This window comes from Diplodia corticola (genome assembly GCF_001883845.1).
Source record: "Diplodia corticola strain CBS 112549 chromosome Unknown scaffold25, whole genome shotgun sequence".
In the NCBI taxonomy this organism is placed as follows: domain Eukaryota; kingdom Fungi; phylum Ascomycota; class Dothideomycetes; order Botryosphaeriales; family Botryosphaeriaceae; genus Diplodia; species Diplodia corticola.
The window spans coordinates 17,350-33,898 of NW_017971504.1; the positions used below are offsets into that span (position 1 = coordinate 17,350).

General features: G+C 58.1%; 6 protein-coding genes across 6 annotated transcripts; 3 read left to right on the top strand and 3 right to left on the bottom strand.

Annotated features, from left to right (window-relative positions):
- Positions 1–80: 80 nt before the first annotated feature.
- Positions 81–1,212, top strand: BKCO1_250006 (exosome complex exonuclease rrp4; the record flags this gene model as incomplete). The annotated part of the gene is made up of 2 exons (XM_020273310.1): positions 81–280; positions 360–1,212. 2 exons carry the CDS (start codon positions 81–83, stop codon positions 1,210–1,212), a joined length of 1,053 nt encoding a protein of 350 aa, XP_020130328.1.
- A 4,384-nt stretch (positions 1,213–5,596) lies between these two features.
- On the bottom strand, positions 5,597–6,968 carry BKCO1_250007 (cytochrome p450 oxidoreductase; the record flags this gene model as incomplete). The annotated part of the gene is made up of 3 exons (XM_020273321.1): positions 5,597–5,800; positions 5,861–6,086; positions 6,145–6,968. 3 exons carry the CDS (start codon positions 6,966–6,968, stop codon positions 5,597–5,599), a joined length of 1,254 nt encoding a protein of 417 aa, XP_020130327.1.
- Positions 6,969–8,154: 1,186 nt separating this feature from the next.
- On the top strand, positions 8,155–9,127 carry BKCO1_250008 (nadh-cytochrome b5 reductase; the record flags this gene model as incomplete). The annotated part of the gene is made up of 2 exons (XM_020273332.1): positions 8,155–8,383; positions 8,475–9,127. 2 exons carry the CDS (start codon positions 8,155–8,157, stop codon positions 9,125–9,127), a joined length of 882 nt encoding a protein of 293 aa, XP_020130333.1.
- A 1,576-nt stretch (positions 9,128–10,703) lies between these two features.
- BKCO1_250009 (aliphatic nitrilase) lies at positions 10,704–11,803 on the bottom strand (the record flags this gene model as incomplete). The annotated part of the gene is made up of 2 exons (XM_020273343.1): positions 10,704–11,577; positions 11,637–11,803. The coding sequence occupies 2 exons, from the start codon at positions 11,801–11,803 to the stop codon at positions 10,704–10,706; spliced, it is 1,041 nt and encodes a 346-aa protein (XP_020130332.1).
- Positions 11,804–12,577: 774 nt separating this feature from the next.
- On the top strand, positions 12,578–13,858 carry BKCO1_2500010 (uncharacterized protein; the record flags this gene model as incomplete). Its single annotated transcript, XM_020273203.1, has 3 exons — positions 12,578–12,721; positions 12,774–13,131; positions 13,194–13,858. 3 exons carry the CDS (start codon positions 12,578–12,580, stop codon positions 13,856–13,858), a joined length of 1,167 nt encoding a protein of 388 aa, XP_020130318.1.
- Positions 13,859–14,295: 437 nt separating this feature from the next.
- On the bottom strand, positions 14,296–15,832 carry BKCO1_2500011 (15-hydroxyprostaglandin dehydrogenase (nad(+)) protein; the record flags this gene model as incomplete). The annotated part of the gene is made up of 2 exons (XM_020273214.1): positions 14,296–14,472; positions 14,537–15,832. 2 exons carry the CDS (start codon positions 15,830–15,832, stop codon positions 14,296–14,298), a joined length of 1,473 nt encoding a protein of 490 aa, XP_020130309.1.
- Between the last annotated feature and the right edge of the window lie 717 nt (positions 15,833–16,549).

Consider the following 16,549-nt stretch of genomic DNA (forward strand, 5'->3'; position numbering starts at 1 on the left):
ACCAGAGCTGCTATCCGCAACTTTCTGCTCTCCACTTCAGACCTGGCCCCACTCGCTCGCTGCTGCGCCCCGCCCAGAAAATGCCAATCACCATCCTGCCGCCAGCTGCCGCGGCGTCCGTGTACGCCCGCCCGGATTCCGACGAGGAGGACGGCGCCTTCGACTCCGATGGTGACGTCGACATGGAAGGTGCGACCCGTGCCTCGAAACGGGCCCGCACTTCGCACAAAAGCATTGTCACCCCTGGAGAGACGGTGACGAATGACCCCCAGTGGATGCGGTATGCCCAGATCAGGAGGCGCACAGCCGTCTCCGTGCTTATAGTGATTTTCGCGCACATGCTAATGACACTGCCACAGAGGTCACGGCACATACGTCCCCGACGACAGCACTGAAATCGTTTCCACGGTCGCTGGCACAGTCCTGAAGACGAACAAGCTCCTCTCCATCACACCCCTCCGCACTCGTTACATACCAGAAATTGGCGATCTTGTCGTCGGCCGCATCGTCGAGGTTCAGTCTAGGCGTTGGCGCGTCGATATCTCGGCCCCACAGCTCGCCGGTCTCCCTTTGTCTGCTATCAACTTGCCTGGTGGTATCCTGCGTAAGAGAACGGCGGTAGACGAGTTGAACATTAGGACTTTCTTCACCGAGGGAGACCTGCTGGTAGCTGAGGTTCAGACCATCCACCAGGACGGGGCTGCGTCGCTACACACAAGAAGCTTGAAGTACGGAAAGCTGCGCAACGGATACTTCTTGGCTGTATCCGGCACGGGCGGCGGCGGCGGTAGACAAGGTGGCGTTGCTCGGTCGAGACGCCAGGTCTTCACGCTAAGCACAAGCCGTGGCGGAGAGATTGACATTGTCCTCGGCGTCAACGGCTATATTTGGATTTCGAAACATGTGGAGCCTCCCAATGCGGGTAAGGATGTGAGCATCACTCGCATAGAAGAGAGCGTGTCGAAGGAAGTTTACTCGAGTCAGAACGATGACATCGACGTTGAGACAAGAAGAGAGATTGCCCGAGTTGCCGGAGTGATACGAGCCCTTGTCGAATCAGGCGTCCGTGTCGATGAAGACACGGTTGTGAAGGGTTACGAGGCCGCCCTGGAGCTGGAGTTCGAGGAGGCGGGCGACGGAAAACAGGGAGCATACTACCTCGGAGGGGAACGGGGAAGAAGGATTGTGGAGATTGCTCTCAGCAATGCTTGACGCTGTTGAGGAGCAACTTCGAAGAACCAGTAAGAACTGCAGGTAAGAGCTATACCCTTGCTCTCAATCAAGAAAAAAAAATTACCACCATCCACTTGTATGCACAGTGGAATGATATCTTCGTCGTACATCCACGTGGCTGGGGAGTGATGTGTCTCATGCAACACCCATGGACCCACGCGGATCCTTCAAGATTGATCCGTACATGTAACAATCTAGATTCGCGGCACAGCCGGCACGAGAGACAGCCATTCGCAATGACGCTCACACCAGTCTGGTTTGACGTCGTCTTACGCGACACAAAAGTTGACCTCCCACCCGTCTCCTCATTTTTTCCATCGGAATCCCTTTCATCTCCTGAACCAGTCTCCGGGGTTTATATTACCTTCGGCTTCTTTTTTTGGTGGCGTACTGCATCTCGATCCGAATTTCCCCGCAATCATTGTTCTTTTTTTTTTCTCGAGTCATTAATGTCTTATTTTTTTTTTTTCAAAAGATAGGGGAGCATCCTTTCTGCAAGAGACACGGGCATCCGCGCAGCCCTAGGCAGGGCAAGCACCATGACGCACTAGTACTTTAGCTACGCGGGGATGGTAAGCCTCAGAGGTCCCGCGCCCAAACTGTGGGGTCTGAACAATTCATCTTGTAGAGGCTGGCTGATAAGTCTTCTGCGCTCCAGTTCCGGACGTTGTTTCAACGGGCCGTCTTCCGCGCGGAATGTTACTGGCCAGCCTTGCGCTGCGGACCGGCCCAGGATGCCGTTTCTTGACAATCCTGGAGTCCCTCCGAAACTAGCGCGGATCTACGAGATCGGTGGAGGATGCGCTCACCGGGCGTCGTTGATCTCCTGCCGAATGCCAAGGGCCAGAGACAGCAGTGATTCCCGTCCGCTGCACCAGCAAGGGCTCATGACCGGATCTGACGAACGTCGGGGATGGCATCGGGCACACTTCCCATTGACCCACGCGACCTTGCAGACTGCAATCAATCTCAGCGGTACCGAACACCTGCACGTCCTGCACCACGTGGGTATGGACGACGAATCTTGCTCCGATACCCCACAGGAGCACGAACCATCCGGAGGGAGAGGCTCTTCGTTCCGCATGCCGCGTACTGCATCCGACAACGTTCCACCGCATGCGCTCCTCCCTCTTCGGGCGCAATAGGAGACGTTGCCGCCCAACGCTAACAGAAGCAACGCGGATCTGGCTTATCTTGACTGTGTTTCTTTTGCCCATCGTGGTGGCTCTCCCTGGTCGCGATCTATAGTTGACTTTTAGATCTGCATATCTTTCGTGCCATCGGCCTGGATTCTTGGCGTCGCAGTGAGCGATGAGCACATCTGCCTGGTGGGGCCTGTTTTGGATTTGCTGGGTCAGCCTGCCTCTTTGTCGCCACATCGAGAGCTCCCTTGCTGGGTTTCCGCTGCCCCGAAATACTTCCTGTGCCACATCCGGTCGGTGTTCATGTACCCTACAGCCCATTGTGCCCAACCGGATGTTCGCCCTGCTTCCCCGACTACAGCTGTGCTACAATGACTACAACACCAAGCCACGGCAAAATATCTAGTTACCGGTCGGCGCATGTCAGGAAAAAGAAAAGCAACGTCAGGGGCAGTGAGCCATTAATTCACCAATGATCGGTTCTCTCCATCGAGCGTCTCTGGCTTGTCTCAAGCCCTCAACCCTCTCAAGGGTCCTACCGGTCGACCTTAAATGTCGAGCAGGAAGCCACCCGTTAGCAAAATGCGCAGCCTGACTCGTCAACGCTTTCAACTGAACCAAACCTGCAGGCATGGCAGAACCTGAGAATGGTATGTGCAAACCACTTTCCAGTAGCTTGTGCTCCACTAACGGCCTTTAGATCCCATGGCTCTTGCCAGTGCGTCAACGCTCAGTGCGATCGTCTTGAGAGATGAAAGCGCACTGGCGTCCTTCCTTCGCACCGACCCCCTTCTTGACGAGACTCACATCGTCGTCGGCATTCGGAACTCAATCGAGTGGGACAACACAGTGCATGGTCGACCGATGAACAAAGGTTCGACAGCCCGGCGGAACTCATGGCCTACGGGAAAGGACCAAGCACGCAGTGTTAATACCAGTCTTCGAGCGTCTGCATCCACGTCGGGTCTCGATTGCCATTTCGTCGTTCCCTCGATGAGTCTGACAAGGCCGAAGAAACGGGCGATGGAGCTACGGCTTGAGCTGGAGAAGATTCCGATTGAGGAGGAGATAAGTTTTGTGGGAGCGTGGGCTGGGTGAGGGTAGGGTATCACTTGTTCCGTCGCCGAAAATGTTCATTGAAATCTGGTGAAATTCAGTAGAACGCCACTTGCTCCCGAGCAGCATTTCTATCGTATAACAAACTATTGCCGCCGTCCATCAGAATTCCAAGCCTGACTGATATCTATATGTTTGCGACAGTGCCGACCCTTGCGCGCGAACGCGAGTCTCCGTAGTCGTGACGGGCGGCAAGTAGCACACTGCATTCTTTCGATTTGTTTTCTGACGGCTGTGCCAAGTACGGAATCTCGGTGATACTCAAATCAATTGTGGCGAGCCTAGAAATCGCTGGCGCAGCTGGCGGACCTTAGGGGTTTTCGAGCGCAGCCGGCCACATCGTGTCTATGCAGACTTAAATACGATCGGTTTGCTAGCCATATTCTAGTGCTGAGAGAGCGACCTTTTTGGCGTTTTGATGGGGTATTGAAGGAAAAGAAGTGGTGCGAGGCTATGATGTATGGTTGGCGGCTACATGTTGGTTGCCTTGCCCGTTGCTTTGGTCACAAGAAGGCAATAGACTCCTTCGAGTGTTGAGTTGACGCTGGGCTACAAGATTCGTCTTTCACCACGGCCGAGTCCGGTAGACGTTGCTTGCATACACCTGAAAGAAACATGCAGAGTATGGATACAACAAGAAGCGGGAGACAAGAAGACAAAGAAACTCCTCACAGACACCCTATCCCCGCCATCTCCAGAAACTCCGCGATCTTCCTTCTTTTGCAGTCGGTACATCGACTACCGCCACCGCCCTCGATAACCTCGTCGGAAGCCCACCGATCATGCCTCTGCCTAACATCTTCCTACCGTCTCCTTCCACCACCAGCGCCAACGATGGCAAGAGTGGCAGACGTCGCCGTGGTGACGACCAATCCATACAGTCGCCCTCGCCGCGTAGCTTCCAAAAGCTGCAAACCCCAACCTCCATGACCCCGACCCCGAGGCCGATACCGATGTCGGCACAGCCTCCTGACACTGCATGGATACTTGAGCAGATCTGCGAGACTCTACAGACCCTGCAACTACAGCATGCGGGCAGCCCCAACCTTGCCCTCGACGGATTCTATCAGCGCGCTCTGGAGCACGTTCGGATGATCGGGGATATGCATGCTGCATGTGGCGATGATAAGGCGGAGCTTATATGGCCCGTAACTACGGAAGAATCCCCAACGTAGACTTCCAGTTGCTCAGACAAGCATACTTGGCTCCGATGCGAGACATGTTCCCCATTGTGAGGGCAGGCGGTCTATTGGGCGTATCTCCATCTATGTAATCGTCATCATCATCGGTCTCCTAGGCTCAACAGAGGGAAATTTTCTCCTTTCGATGGTAACCACACCGAAAGGCACATGCGCACCATAAACCACATCTGACAGCCAAAGGATGAGGTAATATCTACCAAACAGCCCCACCGCAATGAGACGCAGCTCAACAAAGACGTCGTTCATCTTTCGTGGAACAGACGTCGTCCTCAGTAAAGTGTTCATCCCAAAGAATATCGGCGTCTTTCAAGGACATTCCTCCACGCAAATGTCCATGTCCGAAAACTCCACATCCGAACCACACATCGGTCTTAACAGAGACCCCCCATCCCCCGAAAACGCCAGCCTCGCAACTGTGATCTTGCCTAGCAGGGCAAAATACCCACCTTTCGTCCGCCCAGACGGATTCAGCCCTCCCGCCGCACACTCCGCGCGCACCGCCTTCGCATCACCCCGCACTGCCACCGCATGCCATATTAAGGTAATGAACGCGTCTGCCTCGACTCCCTCGTCAATGGACGCCCACTACCAGCTCGGAGAGCCTTCGCTCGGCGGCATGTCCGACAGGATGCACAGACTATCACTATAATGGTCAAGCCTCTGGGCACGGGTCCACGAGTAACGCAGGGTTTACCTTTCAGGCCTACCCTTGTGCTTCACAGATTCCATGACTGTAGCAAGCCTTGGATACACTAAGGGTGAAATTGAAAAGAAAATATCTTTCGAAAAGTGTCTTCATGTCTACCGAACCTAATCGTCGTTATTTGTGCCAAGATCACACTGTGTTTCGACTTGACTTGGGGCCAAGCCGCCAGTGAGTCTATGGGCTGATGCAGCACGAGCTTACCAAGCCAGCTCCGACCCAGCTACGCAGCTTTCGGCCTCAAGTTTTGAACAAAACGCCTCCTCTTCCTCCAGCTTAGACGTTTTCGTCTCGCCAGCGAGCTTCGGAGTTGCAGGCCAGATTTCTACGCCACCCTGCTGTTCCTCTTTCTTCCGGTGTTCCATCAGCTCCTTTCTTACGGATTCCTGGAAGTGCAGCGGACCCTGTTGTTACGCAAATAACGTCAATGCCGGAACTCAACGTCTGAGCGAACAGCTCCTCACCTTTTCCTTGTCCGGATGAAACTCCCCATTCACATACACCCCCGCGTTCAGGTTCCGCTGTGCCCCAACACAGAGCTCTTTGTCCTCTTCCAGAACTTGTTTGTAGAAGTCGCACAAGTCGTTAAACTCCTTGTCGGTGGCGTTCCTATGGCGATACACCTCGTTCTCGATCCTGGTCGTCGTAGCCGAAACAGGTATCATCCGCTGTATGTAGAAAAAGTGGTCCCTGCAAAACCCAGTCAGAAACCACCGCAGACACACCCCTCACCCCGACCCCAACTTACGTGACCGTCACACTCGTACACGGCGGGAAAAACGTGATACTCCGCCTGAACCGGTTGTCCTCCGCGTCCTTATTCACAATCGTATGCTCCAAACACCCCCTCGCCGGCTCGACTCGATACTTGTCCACATCCGACACGCCAGCGATCAGCGGATGGCTCGTCGGGCAATGATAACACTCGTTATAATTCTCCACCACCCCCTTCCAATTCGCCTCCACCTCCATCTCCCACACATGATCGAACGCGAACTCCTCCCCAAAATCAAACCCCCTCAACACCTCCTTCTCATCCGCCCCCCCAAACTCCTCCTCCCACCCCCCTTCCCCCTCCCCCTCCTCCCCCGCCCTCAAATTCACCCACACGAAACCCACCTTATCCACATGCACCTTCACAGGCAGCAACCCCTTCCCCCCCCCCTCAAACCCAGGCACGCCCTCAAACCTCGGCGCCTTCGCCAACCTGCCCCCGGTCCCATACGCCCACCCGTGATACCGACAATGCAAGATCTTGGCGTTCCCCGCGCTGTGCTGCACGACCGGATACGCGCGGTGGCGGCAGTGGTTGTGGAACGCGTTGACGGAGCGCCCATCGCGGTCGCGGATCAGGAAGATGGAGAAGCCGGCGATGGTGAAGGAGAGGTAGTCGCCGGGCTGGGCGAGCCGGATCGTGTGCGTGAGGAGCAGCCATTTGCGGGAGAAGAGGGCGCGGCGCTCGAGGTTGTAGAGCGCCGGGGAGCGGTACCAGGAGGAGGGGAGGCCGCGGGAGGGGGGTGGGGTGGGAGGTTGCTGGTCGGCGGGGGACCAGGGGTTGAGGAGGCGCCACATGGAGGGGGTGTTTGCGCCGGATTTTTTGGGGGGTTGGTGGGTGTGAGGCTGGGCTGGTGGGATGGGTCGGCACGAGACGGGATGGGATGGGGTGGTGGGATGCGGGCGCTAAGAATGTTGTTGGTTATAAATAGCGGTGGTGGGTTGGGGTGTCAAAGGTGGGGTGGTGGGTGGGTGCATCGTGGGGTTTGTGACTCCTCATTCGGTTTATCTATTCACTTTTGCTTTATCTGATCGTCTCCGCCGTACCCCAGAGTTCCCCCACTCTAGCACAGATGCTTTCAAGAGTGCTCGGAAGTGTCGGAAGCAATTTGTTAGGTTGTTAGACATACCAAATAGGAAATTCGATCGGCACATGTGTCAGTTTTCCGAAGCTCAAGCAATGTTATATCGGTCCGGTTTCTAACGTTAAAGTGGTTTATTGGAACCGCCGCCACATGGTTCCGCACGTGAGAGGTGACGCAAGGCAGGTGTGAGATTTGGACTCGGGATGAAATAGACATGGATTCCTGGCGTTCGGGGGTTACGCGGCGCGGCCCGTGTAGATATATGCTCTAATTGGCTGGCTCGGGACGGTAGCACCGAGCACCGGAAGTGACATAAGCGTCGACGCCCGTCTCGCGTGCACCGAAACACCGGGACGCCGAACTGTACCTCGCCTGCGACCTTCGACGCCGGCAAAGGGTTGCACGACGAGATGGACCTATCCTCAGCTCGGTCACAGACTTTCAATGCAGCTGCTCGGGATACGATCGGATTCGCGTCAAGTGACGGTAATGCTGTTGTACTACCCGACGATGGAGTGCTCTATGCCATGCTCACCGCACACCTTTGTCTTTGGCGCAGACGACGTAGTCCACTGCAATGGGACAGCTACTTTCCAAACAGGCAGCAAGTTGTCGTCGGCCGGTCACACAGGCTGACGGTGTGCTGATCGAAACGCCTCTCCGCAATCCTCCAGCGTCCATCTGGCCCCACGCGGCCGACACGGGGGCTTATGGCTTCCCGGAACCCAGCCTCTCGGACCCTCGGCCGACCCGACGGGACGCCGCATGCACAACAAGCCATTCTCAGCCTGCAGCCCAGCTGAGGCACTTAAGTACTCTCCCTCGCTCTTTTCCAAAAATTCCAGCATCCATTGTGACGCCCGTCAAATCTCACCTCCACCCAAACAAACCACAACAGCATGTCTCAGATCCTCCGCCCCCTACGAGCAAACCTCGGCACCGTCGCCGCCCTCGGCGCCGGCGCCACCCTAATCTACGCCTTCGCGAAACCCAAGCCCGCCACCGTCTTCGGCGGCTTCAGCCCGCAATACCTCCGCCTCGAAGCCGTCGAGCAACTTAACCACAACACCAAGCTCCTGCGCTTCGCCTTCCCCAACCCCGACGACCTCTCCGGCCTCCCACTAACATGTAAGCCCCTTCCCCCCAATCCAACCAAACCAAACCAAACCAAACCCCACAACTAACACCCTCTCCCCCCCCTCGTTCCCCCCCCACACAGCATCCATCCTCACCCTCGCCAAACCCACCACCTCCAACCGCCTCCTCCCCACCCTCCGCCCCTACACCCCGCTCACCACCCCCTCCACCCGCGGCCACCTCGACCTCCTCGTCAAGCTCTACCCCGGCGGCCCCCACTCCACCCACCTGCACTCCCTCCATCCCGGCGACCGCCTCTTCTTCCTAAACCCCCTCCCGAATCACCCCTGGCAGCCCGGCCGCTACACCCGCATCGCGTGCATAGCGGGCGGCGCGGGCGTGACGCCGATGCTGCAGTTGGTGCGGGGGATAGTAGAGGGGAAGGAGAAGACGGAGGTGGATGTGGTGGTCGGGGTGCGGGAGGGGCGGGATGTGGTGATGCGGAGGGAGTGGGGGGAGGTGGTGGAGAGGGCGGGGGGAAGGGTGCGGGTGTGGTGGGTGGTTGGGAGGGGGGACGGGGAAGAGGGGGATAGGGAGGGGTGTGTGACGGCGGGATTGTTGAGGGAGTTGGGGGTCGATGGGGGGGAGGAGGGAGGGGGCGGCGGCCAGGAGATGGTGTTTGTGTGTGGGCCGCCGGGGATGGAGGAGATGTTGGTGGGGAAGAAGGGGGGAGGGGGCGGCGGGGGGGTGTTGGCGGAGTTGGGGTTTGGGAAGGAGAGGGTGCATAGGTTTTGAGGGGGGCGGGGCGGGGCGGGGCGGGGCGGGGCAGGGGGGGTTTGTGTGTGTGATGGAGATGCGGCGTGCGTGGGAGCGGGCTGGGGCTGGGTTTGCTGGGTTTTGTGAACATTTGTTGTTTGTCTGCTTTGAAAAGACGGAATGTGATCCTGATTGACACTTATGTGAAAAGTGGCGATTCACTAATCGAAACTGGTATTGTGGCTAACAGAATTTAGCAGCCCGTTGATGTATATATGCTTAGCAAGGGTGTCCGAAGCCCGATCCACGAGCTAGCGTCAAAATCCATGGGCGGAACGGCCTGTATATGGGCTGTTTAGTTAGGGCCGTAGCGTGTTACAGGCGTGGAGGGATTGGAGTTGGAGATCGTTTGCTTTCAAACGCCAAGATGGGATTACGGGGTTAATGGGGGTTAGCCGAAGGTGGCATTACTGGCGGATGAAGAAACCTGGGGATAAGTAGGCGAAAATGGCTGGGACGGGACCGACGGCGGTGCAAGTGTTTTCGGAACTGGTGAAGTGGGTTCAGAAGTGGAGCGCGCGAAGATTGCGGCGAAGAAGGGGTGATGGGAGACGTAGCGGGCACGGTGTGAGATATTCAATCCGTGTGTCGCAAACACGTCAGCGACATGCCTTCATACTGCGGCATTCTCGGGGCTCGGGGCGTCATCATACCGTAAACCACATCAGTGCACACGGCCAAGCTCCAGTCGTGTGACTGGGAGCGCGCGGACGGGATTGTGAAGGTCTAAGACAGTGGAGAAACCCAAAGCGTACCCTGCCGCTTTCCACGACAACCATCTGAGCCAAGCGTGACCGTGATCGACACTTACGTGGAAAGCGCCAATTTATTTGGCAAAACCGATACTGCAGCCAACAGAATCGAGTGTCCCTTGGCACGGAACTTCCCTCTCCCGCGATGGATGTTGGAGGCCCCGCTTCACAGACTAGCGTCAAGGTGCATGTGCAAAGCGGCTTGGACATGGGTGGTAGGTGGGTTCGACAGGGGTTCGTGGCTTTGCACGGTCTGGCTTCCCATGACTTTCCCAATTTCTTATTCCCCGGTCTGTCCCCGGGAATATAACGCTGAACCATACTCTCGGGTAAGAAATGCTTGCTTCGCATGTCGCTTTCAATCTGACTCGACCGAGGCCGAGAAGAGTGCGGACCAGCCTGAAAAGCTTAGTGTCGAGGTGGCTCGGAAGACAGGGGAAACCTTGTCCTTGAAAACCACAGAGACCGCAGGCTTGTTTGCTACAGCCGAAGAATGTACACCGAGCTACAGCAGTGTTGAGGAAGACAAACATGAGGCCAAGGGCTCGGTAAAGTAGGTGAAGCCAGTTCGTACACTGCCTTGGGGAGCGAAATTACAAAACTTTTTGAAGTCTTGCAGGCTTGGTGAGAAGAGTTCAGCCTGAATGAGTAATACTCCATGTCGGTTCAGCAACGATGGTAGACTTCACGCAAACACGGACGATCTAATGAAAAGTGAAACCGAAGTTTTCAGAGCTACCATACTCAACATAGTGCATATGTCTGTTCGCCTATAGGGTCGATCAGCTCGTATCCAGCGTCTATCAACTGGCCTCCCGCCTCGGGCCGGTGACCAAAGCCTTTTTCGGCGGCTCCTCGTCCTCCCTCGCAATAACATGGCTCTTCTGCTTCCTGTCCACGCCCAGCCACAGCAGATCCGGCCTGCTGTAGTGTCCCACATTATCCAGGAAAGCCCTGTTCGCAACGACCTTGGTCAAATCCAGATCGGCGTACACGATGCCCTCCTTGGCCGGGTCGCCACTATGCAGCGGATCCGTCAACTTCCTCCCATCGGGGCCAACAACGCAGCTGCTGCCCCCGCCCGGCGTGTGGAACAACAAGCCCTTGTGCGTGCCCATGACATCCCTCCCCTTCTCGGTGCACACGCCCGTGCAATGCAGCACGTATCCGCCGCCCTCGACGGCATACGTCTGACTCAGGTTCTGGCAGCCCTCGGCGCTCATGCTCCACAGGCCGGGATGCTCGACGCCGGGGTGGGCGTCAATCGGCGGCCAGGCGGCGATGTGGATGACCTCGCCCTGGCTGTAGGTGTGGTACTTGAGCAGCGGCTGCGTGTGCTCCCAGCAGGCCAGGGCGCCGACCTTGAGCTTGCCGACGGCGCCGCCGAAGTCGATCTCGGCCACGTTGCGCAGGTCGTCGCCCGACCCGTCGCCGAAGACGGCGCGCTCCACGTGCGTCGGCTTGATCTTGCGCCGCGTCATGACCACCTCGCCCGCCGGCGAGATGATGGCTTGCGAGATGTACAGGCTGTGCGTGTGGACCCGCTCCGAGAAGCCGAGCACGACGGCGATGGAGTGCCGCTTCGCTGCCGACTTGATCTCGTCCATCTCCGGGGACGTCAGGGAGAGGGAGTTGTAGATGTACTTGGTGGTGAGCTCGAAGTCGACGGGGCGGGCCCTGTGCGGCTGGTCAGAGCGGTGCTGGGGGGGGGCGTGGTTTGGACGGGGGGAACGAACCATATCCAGCCGGGGTAGCCGGTGATCCAGCACTCGGGGAAGGCAATGAGGCGGGCGCCGTTGGCGGCGGCGGTGGCGATCAGGTCGCACGTCTTCTTGACCGTGGCGGCGAGGTCGAGCCACTCGGGCTCGGCCTGGGTGACGGCTACGCGAAGACTGGACGCCATGACACTGTCTGGATACGGATGGGGTGAGATTTGGAGACTGGTGAGCAGGAGGGTCGGTTGGTAGTCCGGGTCCCTCTAATTCGGCTGCTTATCTAGGTATATTTATGGCTGAAGCCAAGGCGGTCAGTCCATGCGGCGCGGCTGCAGCGCCCATTTGCAAATTGGCAGTGCTGCTTGACGACCCTCCCGACGCTGCGGCGCGAACATGGGCGTTGATGCGGCGCAGATCTGCCCGGAAGCGTGCCCGGACCTGCGGTGTACGAGTCGTAACCTCGTATGCTCGACTGCATTGAGCAGCGACTCGGGACCGCTGTCGCCAAGCAAGCCTACCTCAAGGATTTGTGTCTCAGAGGCCCAATAATAGCCCAACTTAGCCTGAGCGCCGAGCAATAGGATTCGCTGCCGCATCTTGTACTGCATGCGAGGAATGGATCGCCAGGAGCACTGCAGCAATGGGGGCCAGCTTCCATGAATCTGGCCATCTCGTCTTCTGATGTCTCCTGATAGGAGTGCTCGGGAGTCGGAGCAATGCGAGGCCTGGTACTCCAGCGAGGTAGCCTCAGATCGAAACTTCGCTTGGAGAATCCTGCGGCGCATCATACGCCCAGTATGAAGTCCCCTTCCTTAGTGCTCGCCTTACGGCTCATGCATCCGGTAGCCGGGAGTTCCCTTATTGCTGGCGCCGCTGCACCGCACTCTCGGATTCCACAATCGCCAGCCACGTCTCATTCTACTCCGCAGTGCAGCGGTTGCGTACTTTGATCCACCACCGGCATGGATTTCACCCCGAATATTGTGGAGATCTACACGCTGTACGGAATCGGCAGCTGTTTGATCTTTGCCCGCATAGCCTGTCGAACGAAGCTCGTCGGTGTTCGCGGTTGGCATCCGGACGACTACATCATCTTCCTCAGCTGGGTAGGTCGCCGATGAAGTCGGTCCCATATCGCAGTTGCTGACCACCAGCCAGGCCTTGTACACGGCAGTCACAGTGGTAGCCCATGTCTTCATCATCGTGGCCGGCGGCAAACACACCTCCCTCCTCACTCATGACCAGCGCCGGTTGATGCCACCATCGCAAGTGCCAGCATGGGTGTACGGATCCAAGATCTTCATGCTGGGCCAGATGCTGTACGCCTCCATCGTGTGGTCGCTGAAGTTCAACATGCTCTTCTTCTACCGTCGCATCACGCGCGGGCTCTGGGTGGAGAAGCTCATCATCCCCACGCTCGCCTTCGTCGCCATGACCGGAATCGCCGTGCTCCTCGTCTTCACCTGCACGTGCCGGCCCTTTTACAAGCTTTGGCAAGTGTGGCCCGACCCCGGCGGTACGTCTCCTCCCCCGCACACTGACTGCCCCCGCCGTAGGCCAGAACTGACACCTCCTCAGACCACTGCGAGCCGCAAAACTACGTCTTCTTCCTGTCCGTCCTCCTCATGAACATGGTGACGGACCTCATCATCCTGCTCATCCCCGTGCCCGTCATCGCGCCGCTGCACGCCTCGCTCCCGCGCCGGCTCGGGCTCTACGCCCTCTTCGGGCTCGGCGTCTTCTGCATGATCGCCGCCGTGCTGCGCGTCGTCTTCGTCTTCGCCCTCAACCAGTCGGGCATCAGCGCCATGTGGTCGATCCGCGAGGACTTCGTCGCCGTCTTCGTCGGCCAGGCCCCCATGGTGCGCCCCATCTTCAGCCGCGGCTTCTGGACCGGCGGCGACCGCAACGACTCGTACGGCAAGGGCAGCAAGGCCAAGAGCTTCGGGAACCGCTCCGCCGGCATCGAACTGGACAGCAATCCCGATCACAGCAGGCATAGCCGCAAGGGCAGCTCCGCCGGCTTTGGCGGGAAGAAGAAGGATCCGTACAGCGTGACGCAGATTATGAGTGAGAGCCAGGAGGAGATTGTGGCGGGCAGAGCGGGCGATCTGGAAAGGGGAAGGGATGCGGCGGGAGACGATATGCATTTGACCGTCGAGGTGAAGAGAGTGGTGCATGTGGAGAGCAGAGAGACTACGCCGGAGAACAAGATGGAACAGAGAGTCGAGGGCTGGGTATAGTTACTGCGGGACGAGGGACAACGCACACGTTAATTTTTCTTTTTTGTATATATCAGCTCGGGGTACTACAGGAGGTGCGGGTTCCTTCCGGAGGGAACCGGCTTTGGAAGGTTTATACACAGCGCGGTCAGGGTGGTGGACGGACATGGGCGGGCAAAGTTTTAGTGCGAGGACCACACACGTCGGCAAAAGTCCGACGGGTGGGCCTATTATTCTGCCTAAGTATTCTGGTAGGATTCTGTTTCAGAACAACGGATTGGTGATGTAGCGAGTCAGCATCCATGGCTTGCCAAGGTGCCCCTGCAGACATGTCGCCCGGAGTTCGGGGGACTGCCTGATTGGGAAACACTGCTTCACAACACAACATCATCACGAACCCGAGCCATAAAGAAGACTACACCATGTCATTTTGAACCCCCCATAGGCCGTTCTGCAGTCTACTTGGTCTGTTCGATCCTCCCGCCCACCAGATAGTCCAGGTACTCGACCACCCCCTTGATGCTCTTGACTCCCTTCGTTTCCAAGACAGATTTGCCCGCCATCATCAGCATCCTCTCGGGTGCAGGCTGCGCCAGATACGGCACGATCCTGACCTTGTGCGCCGCTCTCCAAACCTGCGTCGGCACCAAACATCAGCGTTCTGCATGTCGAGAAAAAAACATCTCCGGAATCACTTACCCTGACCTGCTTCGCGATCGCCGCCATCTCGCGCTCCACCTCGTCGTCCCCCATCTCCTTGGCCTCCCTCCTGAAACTCTTCTTCCTCACCTCGGCGCTGAACATGCGCTGCCGCACCGACACGCTCGTCCTCGACTCCTCGGGTGACAAATACGCGCCCATGCCCAAAAACGCATCGACGACCTGGAAAAACGGCAACTGATTCCCGCTCACGCCATCGCTCTCCACATACGCCCCGTCCACCTCCTCGCCCGCCCCGTACGCATGAAACCCCTGCACCCACCCCAGCCACACCTCCCGCTCGATCTTGCTCTCAACCAGGTTGTCATACAACACCTTGACCACATCCCTCACCCTTTCCCGCATCTCCCTCAACGCCGCCAACACCGCCGCCCGCTCCCCCCTCTCCCACGCCCCCAGCGCCCTCACCACCTCCACATACACCGGTACCGCCAGTCGCTCCGTCTCCGCAAACATGAACGCAAACCAATACTCCGCCCTCTCCACCGCCGGCGCCACCCCCTCCCCAACATTCACCTTATACACCGGCCCGACCTCCTCCCCGCCCCAGTGATACAGGAAATTCGTCAGCGCGTTCCCCGCCTGGCTCCCGAACCCGTACCGCCGCTGCAAATATCCCCACGGCACCCCCAGCGCCGCCGGATACCCCACCGCCTTCTCCTCCTGCGCCACCCGCACCGCCGGGATCGTCGCCCACCGGTACGCATGCCGCGTCATCGCCACGCACGCGAAGAACGCATTAAACACGTCCGCCCGCACGGCTGCCGCGTCCGTCTCGCTCCGTTCCAGCAGCGCAACCACAGCCCCGACGTCGACGTGCGCCTCCAGCGCGGCCGCGAGCCGCGCCCGGAACGCGGAGCGCAGCGCGATGTTGGTGGCGTCGCTGGTGCTGGGATGCGCGGAGTAGAGGTGCGGCGCCCAGAGGTGGTAGGCTTCGTGGTAGCCGCGCAGCGGCGCGGGCCAGGCGGACAGGTCGGACGGGAAGCGCGGCGGCCAGGTGCCGCCGCCGTCGTGGGCGATCATGGCGTGCAGGCGGGCGGCGGGTTCGTGGTCGGCGGCGGCGAGGGAGGAGATGGTCGAGAGGAGGGCGGTGGTGTCGATGGCGGGGGAGGGGTGGTGCGGGGAGTGGTGTTGGGGGGAGCGGCGGGTGGTGCGGGTGCGGGTGGTGGTGGTGGTGGTGGTGGAGGGGATGGTTATGCCGGCGAGGAGGGTGAAGAGGATGGTTTTGAGGTAGCTGACGAGAGCTAGGAGGAGCTTTTGGAGGTTTGTGGACATTTTGGGGTGGTGGTGGTCCGGTGAGGGGACGGTTGTGTTGAGGTGTCTCGAGGTGAGTGTGTGGGTGTGGTCTTCCGGATTGGAATTCTGAACGCCTCTGGGGATTGTGTAGCTCTCTGCCTTGGGAAGTCCATAGCCATAATATAGGAAAATTCTCTGCGTCTTTTTTTCTTTCCATCCTTCACGTGTCAACATCTAGTGTGAAGACATCCGAGTCGTAGGCGCCGTCGATGAACATACAAAAGTCCAAAACAGGAAGCAGCATTCTGTCTGAGACGTCGGCACTCCACTGCCGCTCAGTGAAACGACTGATGTTGACGCGTCTCGGAGCGAGCCGTCGTCCCTTCCGCATTTTTTTGCCGACGTCTTTGTTGTTGTATGGGCCGTCCGGTATTGGCTCACTGATTCAACAAACGTTTCGATTTTGGCCCGTGCTGGGATCTTGCGGCATTGTGGCTCGCTCTAAAGACTCCAAGCGCCTTCGGTTAGCTGTCCAAGGGGAAAGCCCTTCAAAGTTTTCCCTGGGGTTCGTGTTAAGATGCTTGAACTTCTCTGGGCGTGCATCCATCCAACAATGGCTATGACTAGCGCTCCTGTGATTGGACACACACTTCCCCACCACCCACGGTGGACCACGCCACCGCCGCCATGAGTAGTGAGTCATTTCTGAATCGGGAAGACTCAGCAATATAAAGAGTGGAATAATTAGAGCACGCC